The 9191-nt window shown below is 44.6% G+C and overlaps 1 protein-coding gene across 2 annotated transcripts in view; it reads left to right on the top strand.

Annotated features, from left to right (window-relative positions):
- Positions 1-9191, top strand: part of DNAAF5 (dynein axonemal assembly factor 5) — a 54004-nt gene that overhangs the window by 790 nt on the left and 44023 nt on the right. The window contains exon 1 of one of the 2 annotated variants that reach the window (XM_025215794.1): positions 5264-5556. The exons of the other annotated variant lie outside the window; for it this stretch is intronic. Coding sequence (XP_025071579.1) covers positions 5484-5556 — 73 coding nt within the window. The 5' untranslated portion in view covers positions 5264-5483. Of the gene's footprint in view, positions 1-5263; positions 5557-9191 lie in introns of those variants that run through there. 2 annotated transcript variants of the gene reach the window in all.

Genomic DNA, 9191 nt, shown 5'->3' on the forward strand with positions numbered 1-9191 from the left:
CACGAACCAAGACTTTACGACCAGCCTTGGAAAGTGAAAATAAGAAGCCAAATCATTGACCGTTTCTAATTTTTCAGTGTTCCCGGAGGAAAAGTTCATGGCTGGGGGGAGTTTGCAAGGCCAAGGTTTACGATTCAAACCCACAAAGTCATCGAGTCCAGCTCCCTGCTCTGGGCAGGAAAGAGCGCTGGGGTTAAGCGACCGCCAGGCACATCACTGATCACTGATCTATACAGTGCAGGGCCGGGACGTTTTTAACAGCTCGTGGGGACAGGATGTTTTTCATGCTGTGGATACCTTTTGAAATCTCAGGGCTTGTCTCGCGAATCTAGAGAAGTTAAGTAGCCCCAGCCAGGTGCTTCTCGAGATTCGTGAGACAAGCCCCGAGATTTCAAAAGGTATCCACAGTGTCAAAACATCCTGACCCATCTTTGCAACAGAAAACTTGCTCTGTTATTTTTCCATAGTCCAAACACGAGGAAGAAGGAGAGCTGGTATTTTCCAACGGTTGCCTCGCATCTCACGAGGTTGAGAACCACTCGGCAACACTGTTCGACATAGGTTCTTATCTTTTCCTCCCGTCCGACCTAACCACCTGCTCAAAGTGCGTTGACACCACTCATATTTAGTAAGGTTGCCATGTTAGTCATGGTGAATGAGGGAATATTTGAAAATTTGGTGTAACATCTTTTTATTGGATGAACTACATATTGGGAGAGATGTTAAACCAGCTTTTCTGGCACAAAATACCATTCCTCGGGTCAGACTGAACAAATCCTGCTTCTCCCATGGCTAATATCAATGATATGGTACCATATTAATTTAAATATTAGATTCATAGACATTAGGGCTGGAAGGGGCCTCACAAGATCATCGGTTCCAGCCCCCTGCCCAACGGGCAGGAAGTCAGCAGTGGTCAGAAGATGACCCTGACTATAAGGTGAGCCCCAAATAATTAGATTCTATATATGGAAAACATAAATTTTATATAAATTTCCAGATATTGAATCTAATTATTGGAGGTTTGCCTTGAATGCGTCCTTCTTTCACTTCTTTAACAGGGAAAATAAAGCTGGGGGGGTCAAGTAGCCCTTTGCCATCTGTCCCCGCAATGTTGTCCCCCTGCACCTTTCTCCTTTCTATCAGAGCCTGCTCTCCTGAGCGCATGGAAGTGAGGAACAAAACTGAGTTTGAAATAAATGTAGCTGTGGTCATTTGCATATAGTGCACAGTCTTAGGTCATCCAGAATTGATGCATTTTTAATTATTTTTAAACTGCTGCAAGTTCTAGCACAGGTACTCCATTAATACACATGTAAGTAATGCCCTGTCACCTGCTTATATACAACACAGTTGGGGTGGGGGGGATATAAATATAAATAAATAAATATATATATATATAGCTATATACAGAATCCCGCATAAGCATTTCTACACACACCTTAAAATGCATTTAAAACCCATGCACCTATTACAATGGCCGCACCCACACCCCTCTGCTCCCACATACCTGTCTTAAGTCTTTTCTGTAACACGCTCTCTTAGTTCTCACACCACTGTCGGGATTTGCTATTAGCCCAAAGCCTCGTCATTTACAATACAGTTCCTTGGGCTGGACCCCAGAAGAGTCAACAGCATTTCAAGCTATGGTGACCCCACAGCTCAGCACTGTTCAGTATGTGTGCACTCCAGAGACGCCCATGTGCTAATTAGCCCCCACTCATGACTTCAACAGGGTTTTCTTGTCATGAGCTCTGGGATCCTCCAAGAATTTCTATGCAGATGAAGCACAGGGCAAACTGGTCTGGCTCCACCTCATGGAGGGCTGGGCCACACTAATCATATGTGACAGGCTGAGAGGGGGTGACAGAGGGATTTGTGGTGAACTGTTTGGGACCCAGTTTGGTGATGTTTGCCAGACATTTAAGACTGGTGAAGAAACCATTTAAGGCTGGTGAAGGAATCACTGAAAATGGGAAAAAAGGTGTAGTTAGGTTCAGCTGTGGGAGCATAGAGGAAGTCAAAATGTATACAATGCAGTGGTTCACTATGACCTGGAAAAAAGTCACTAGTGAGGGGATCTGCACTCAGTGATACTGCCATATATCCTATTTGCCTGACAAGAGAGAAACCACCATGAGATGGCTTAGTTTTGCTCAAGGAAAACACCATGTATCTAGGTTCAAGAAGGCAGTTTTACTTAAGCCCTCCCAGGCATAATTAATCTTCTGGCATGGTTTAGTACCCACTGAGGTGCTGGGGCTTAATGCCCATTTTATGGAAATGGCAGGCTCCTTCCTAGCTTGCTTTTGCAGCCATATGGCTGAGGGCAGGCGAAACTTGGGGACATCTGAATCTCAAGCCTCCGGGCTTGGGCCTGCACATAGGATGCCTGCCAAAAGACGTTGGAAATATCTGAAGCTTCTAGTGGGGGTGGAGGATGTTTGCCGGTTGTAGGGCCACTTATGGTTCTGGACTGACTCATGGATTTGGACTGGATTTGGCTGATTTGGCTTTGAACACAACAAACTTCTTTAAAATAATAATTTTAAAAAAAGGTTTTATTTTTGCTTAGGTGGTTTTTCTTACCTGAAAGAGAAGATCCCCTTCTTTATAACCTTGAATGACTTGGAATAGATGGAAGATGGAGACCTGTCCTTTACAGGCACCCCTGCAAGAGTCTACAGATGCCTCCAAATTCAGAGCATCTGAAGCCCCAGACTGAAGAGTCTGGGAGACAGAGTCCTTGCCAGTGGTAAAAAAAAGTGTGGTAGGTTCCCAACAGCACCTTGGTTTTTATGCTAAGATCAAGCATTACTGGCACCACGAGGATGGTGTCAGGGCTGGATCTGGCCTTCCTGGTGCCAGCCCAGTATTGCAGTACCTCCAGGCCCAGTGCTGGGAAGGGAACGCCTGCCTGTTTGTTTTTTTAGGGACAAAGAAAGGTTCCCATCGGTACGTTTGCCCTGTATGGGCCATGTGTTTTATAGTCATGTTCAGTGTTGGCTGCATGCAAGCAACTTCAGGGTTACTTTCCATGACTGAGCACATGCTGCTTTCAGACAATGTGTAATGCGGTTTTCAGAGCTTTTTTCCCCCATGCCGATTGGTGCCAGTGAGGAGGACACCTGATAATTGAGTATTTCCTTCACTTGCTTCCCAGGGGGAGAATTGTATACTCAACATTTTGGTAGGGCTTGGGTTTTTAGAATACACATGCTGCTTCGTGTTTGCCGCAGAGGGCAGATCCAGAAAGTGTGCTAACACATAGCAGCATGCCAGTGCAAGGGGTAAAGGGATTCTAGTTTCTACAGGAGTTTGTTCCACAGTCTCAGGCCAGCCCCTGGGAAATCTGTCTTACTCTGAGATTCCCCATAGCACAGATCTGGAGAACTTCAGGGAATGTAACCTGTTCTCTCCAGTTCTTATGGGAGTGTAGGGAGAAATGCAATTAATTAGGGATTAAAAAAAAAAAGGGGAGGTTAGCCACAACCCACTAACAGTGGTTTGTCTAGGCTAGATGCCAGCAAGTAATGTTAACCACATGCTAATTAAATATACGAGCTAATTTGTTTTCTAATGCACTTTATTATTCCAGTGTGTGGAACATACTCTCACTAGTCATGGGATAAAAGAGTAATAATAAGATATCTCAAGGATCAGTCCTAGGACAAATATAGTGTAGGTAGTACTAGGTAGACTATCAAGAACTTTGAGGTCCTAACCAAGCACTGCTGTAAAACAAATTCAGCATTGGCAACTGCAGTAATTTGAAAAGGAAAATATGAACTCCCCATACAAACAGATGGCACTGTGGACACAACAGTCCGATAACTGTCCAAAGCATCATAAAAGTAAATCAAATGTAGGCTGCATAAAGAACAAGCTATAAACCAATACTAAAAATAACAAAATGCTGTTATGGGAAATGATGCCACATTCTCACTGTGATTGTTATAGATCAGGGGTGGCCATTCTATCCAGCCTGCGGGGCCCCTAAAAAATGTAGAAAATTAATATTTATCTGCCCTGGGCTGCCTGTCATGCGGCCCTCGATGGCTTGCCAAAACTCAGTAAGCAACCCTCTGCCCAAAATAACTGCCTGCCCCTGTTATAGAGTCATAGATTCGTAGATGTTTGGGTCAGAAAGGACCTCAACAGATCATCGAGTCTGACCCCCTGCCTAGGCAGGAAAGAGTACTGGGGTCAGACGATCCCAGCCAGATGCCTATCCAGCCTTCTCTTATAGACCCCCAAGGTAGGGGAGAGCACCACCTCCCTTGGAAGCCCATTCCAAATTTTGGCCACCCTTACTGTGAAGAAGTTTTTTCCTGGTATCTAGCCTAAATCTGCTCTCTGTCAGTTTGTGACCATTGTTCCTTGTTATCCCAAGAGGCGCCCTGGTGAACAGAGCATCTCCAATCCCCTGCTGCGTCCCCCTAATGAATTTGTAGACGGCCACAAGAACGCCTCTCAAAGTGATGATTATGTTCAGTTCTAAGCACCCCATTGCAGGAAAAGCAAAAGGGTGAATCAGAGAGGCGATAAAATAATGAATGAAATTAAAAGATTTCCATATAATAAGGAATGAAAGAGATTGGGACTGTTTAAAGGAAGGACAGTAAGGTGGTATATGATTGATAGAGATATATAAAATAATGGAAAAATAAGACCTGTTTCCTATTAAGAATGGATTCTCTTTTCCAGTGCAAAGCCTCAGGACTAAAAAGAGGCCATACACTTGCTTGAACTCAATGTAAATAAGGCTCATTAACTACAAGAACAGTGTGTGCTAAGCTTTTCATACTTTGTTAAGGCCTGTTTCTTTGTTTCTTAAAGGCCTAATGCCCCTAATACCAGCTTTGAAATCAATAGGACATAGTTCAGCACTGCTTTAGAAGCCTTGCAACTGAGGGCTCCCCGTCAATTATGCAGTTAAATGAAGTATGGAAATAAACAGTGGGGCCGAGAGCTCCCATGCACTGAAGCAATGTGTGTCCTTCACTGGAATGTCCATAACCAGAGTTTGTTACAAATCAGGACTGGCATTGCTTATGAGATTCTCATGTGAGAGAGTGATAAAAACCTTACTGAAGTCAAGATTCTGCCTCCCCCAAGCCTTTCTATCCAGCACTGCATTCCTCCAGGCTCCAAGCAGGTTGCTATTCTGACACTGTGGCAGGGGAAAACAAGAGAGAGAGAGAGATTAAGTGCTTCACCCAAGGTCACACAGAAGGTCAGCAACCAGCAAACAGGGCAGGAGGGGATCCTTAGCTGTGAATTGCTGTACCACGTTACAGAAAAAGCCTTCAACCTCCACTTAGGTCACCTTGATAAATCCAATTGCAGAACTGGGTCCAACAGATAGCAGACCACTTTACGTTCTGCATCATCTGGATCAATGTCATCGCCGATCAGTGTCTCTACAGAAATCCAAAAGTTCATCTGGGGTTTTTTCCACAGCCACTGTAGCCTTTCAGGAGATGGGATTGTCCCAGAAACAGCAAGCAGGAACAATGAAATGCAGTTACTTTGGGATCAGTATCAATATCAGTGGTAAGTAGTACAGCAGAGCTTTCATTTTTTAATTCCTCTGCATGCTTACCTTTAGGGGGCTGCTGCCTCAGAACTGATTCAAGCTACAGAATCACGTGTGTGTCATTGTGTTTAATTCTGTCAGATTAGTAGCAAAATATGGCACAAAGCACTTCCTTTATTGACTTCACATAGGAGACAGGATGGCAAGGCCCTAGCTCAATCCTCCGTGATTTCTCAGTGTTTTAGTGTCCCTGACAACTCCCTGAAGTAGGATTTTTGTTCCAAATGTGAAAAACGGTCCCAGATCAGCACCCAGCAGCAGCCTGACAACAGCCTGTGTTTGCAAGCCAGGCTAGTGGCATGTCCCAGGAACCAACCAGCTGCCTTCAGCTTCAGTGCTGCGATCAGTAGCCCAGAAACCAAGTAGCTCCTGCCTATTTCAGGGCTGTCAATGGAAGCCCGGGGCTGCGTCCTGCAGTTTTCTCCCTGGAAGACTGAGCCCCAAGTTCGTGGCAGCCCCAGGGCAGTCCCCAGAGCTGCACTGACTCCTGCAAGGCCACATTGCAACCCTGTGTCAGAGCCAGGCATTAAACACAACAGCCTGGCTCCCTGCTTTAACCATAAGTCCAATCTGTCTCCATAGCTCCTGTCCTCTGCAGGGAGCAAGGCATCCAGCATTGCCAGGTCTTAAATATGAAATTATCATATTGGAAGCTCAAAATTATCGTATTTCCTGAAAAACTATTTTACATTGAAAAAATATGCAAATAAGCCTGCAAATAAGTCTTCTTATTTACTTTATACTGCTCACTGCAAGTCAGCAGTGAGCAAGTGAGAACTGGGTCATCAAAGTTGAAGCATTTTTATAGTTTGAGGCAAGTAAGAAAGTGCTGGCAACAAACCCAAAATGCTATGACTGCTAAGGTGGTTTTCCCAGGGGCAGGGCAGGGCCACTTTTCTGGCATGGAGTAATGTATAGTTAACCTCCCACTTTCATTTCCAGTTGGAAGTGGGTTTTATGCCCACTTTATGGAAATGGGAGACTCCTATCCAGCTTGCAGCCATGCGGCTCAGGGCAAGCGAAACTTGAAGGCATCCAAACTCCAAGCCTCCGGGCTTAGGCCTGCACATTGGATGAATTGGAAACATCTGAAGCCCTGTGTGGGAGTGGAGGATGTCTCCCAGTAGTATGGCCACTTATGGTTCTTGAATGACTCCTGGATTTGGAATTGATTTGGCTTGGAACACAAAACATTTTCCTTAAAAAAAAGTCAGTTAAGACTTCCTGAGAGTGACTTCGGTTTTGCATATACTGCATCAAATTAGCTACCTCAAACATTATCATGCATTTTGAAACATTTTTGAAAGAAAATGGTTTTTTTGTTGCAACTGTCTAGTTGATCTACAGCAAAAACTCTGTTACCCAGCACCCATGGGATCAAGCAAATATGCCAGTTACCTGAGAGGCGTCTTTGCCTGGTTGGGCAAAGATGCCCCTCCCACCGCATCTGGTGCATCAGTGTACTGGGGGATAGGCACCGCGCCGCCCTTCCCCTGGTGTCAGTGTGCCAGGGGACAGGGAGAGGGGCCCTGGGCTGTGACCTAAAGTGGGACTCGGCAAAACTGGAAGTCCCACTTCCGGTTTTGCTTTTGCCGCATCTACCAGCATGCCGGTTAATAAAGCATGCTGGTTAATGAAGTGCCGGATAACACGGCTTTTGCTGTAATAAAGATATCACCTCTAGCACATTGACTACTCATGCATTTTGTACACGGTTACAGATTTCCCTCGCTTTATGTGGGTTCTGTATGCGCAAATTTGCTCTTATGCGACGACCCTTTTTATGCCAAACATTTGCTATATGCAAGGTAAATTCATTCTTAATTGATCAGTGGGGTAGAAGCCCATGATCACCTGTTTTGTGCACTGCATTGTGGGAAGAGACACGCACTAAAATATAATCGCCTCTGTGGATCCGTGCTCATTGCTCATTGTTTGTGAAACGTGTTTCTGTAGTTGTCGTCCCCATTATGATGGTGCCCTGTGCTTGTGTGCGCTGTCTGCTGTTGGCGAGTACCAAAATTGTCTTGTAGAAGTGGTAGAAATGGGTCTGGAGGTCAGTACAGTCGAGGTCTTGGAACGTATCCCTCTTTGTTACATTGTAAAGTGGGTTCCCTTTATGTGAATTCGAGTTATGCGCCATTTTCCAGGAATGCATGTACAGCATAAAATCGACAGAAATCTGTACTATTATTGACCATCCATTTTGCAAGGGCTGAAATAAGTATACAAATAGGAGGAGGATTTTTTTTTTTTATTAATACAAAGCATACTCCAAAAGCACCATAGATACCCTATTTCGGGATCACAGAAACATAAATTTACAAGCATAAACAGTCAAACAGGATCATGTTTCTATATTAGGAAAAAAAAATTTAAAAATCAACTTAAAACCCATCAAACTCATAACAAACCTTCAAAGAAACATCAATACTTCATCTCAGGCTCCCCCCGCAAATACAAAACAACACACACATACACACACACACACACACACACACAGGAAACCACCAAAGTACACACATAAACAAGCTTCAATTAACACAAGTCTCCCATCTCGGGTTTACAATGCAATCCACATATCCCGTATCACTCTACAACTTTGACCCCATTTACCATGACATATTTGCACCCCGATCAAACACAATTGTGATTTTTTTTTTAATTAAACATGGAAATAACTTAAAAACCATAAAACTCATCACAAACCTTCCAAGTCACATCAACAGCCCACCTTGGGCTTGCAAAAAAACCCACACACCATAAAGCACACCCCAATGCACAATTAAACAAACTTCAATGAACACAAGTCTCCCATCTGGGGTTCACAGTGCAATAAATACCTCAGCCCATATCACTTTACATGTTCCATCCCATTTACTATCATATATTTGCACCCCAATCAAACAGCATCACGATTTTTTTGTTAAGTATAAAACATCAAATAATTTATACACATACATACACACGCTCAAATTATCAGATTAAATCAACACAACCATCACTACCCCATCACATAATTTACATAAGCATAAAGCATATCATTTTGTATCTCCTTTCACAGCAGATTTCTTCCAAACTCATATTCTCATCATTTCATTTACAACATCTTCCATTAATTTTTTTTTCCAAACACATCTTTCCTTCCACTAAACAAAACCAAATACCTCTATATACCATATTTCCACCCTCTTATTTAATTGAGCAGCAATTTCTTTTCCATATTTACAAGCCATGCCTTTTCTAACTTACTAGACCAACTCATTGTGGTATCAACCAGCTTTAATAGCAACCCTGCCTGTCCGTGTCCGTGCCCGCGCTGCCAATAAAGCTGGTTGCATGTTGACGCTGCCGTAAAGCAGGCGCGCCCCGCCGTAAAAAGCGGCGGCGTCCCTAGCAACGGGCCTCCTTCGCGACGGCAGCATGGCGGAGGGCGAGCCGCGCGGGGCCGCTGAGGTGTCCGCGGCGCTGGGCCGTTACCTGAGCCGCCTGCAGGAGCCGGGCAGGGAGGCGCGGTTGCGGGCGCTGAAGGCCATCGCGGCCGAGCTGCAGGAGCGGCCGGGGCTGCCGGGGGGGGTCGCGGGGGAGATGC

This window comes from Alligator sinensis, unplaced genomic scaffold (assembly GCF_000455745.1).
Source record: "Alligator sinensis unplaced genomic scaffold, ASM45574v1 scaffold1084_1, whole genome shotgun sequence".
Classification (NCBI taxonomy): Eukaryota; Metazoa; Chordata; order Crocodylia; family Alligatoridae; genus Alligator; species Alligator sinensis.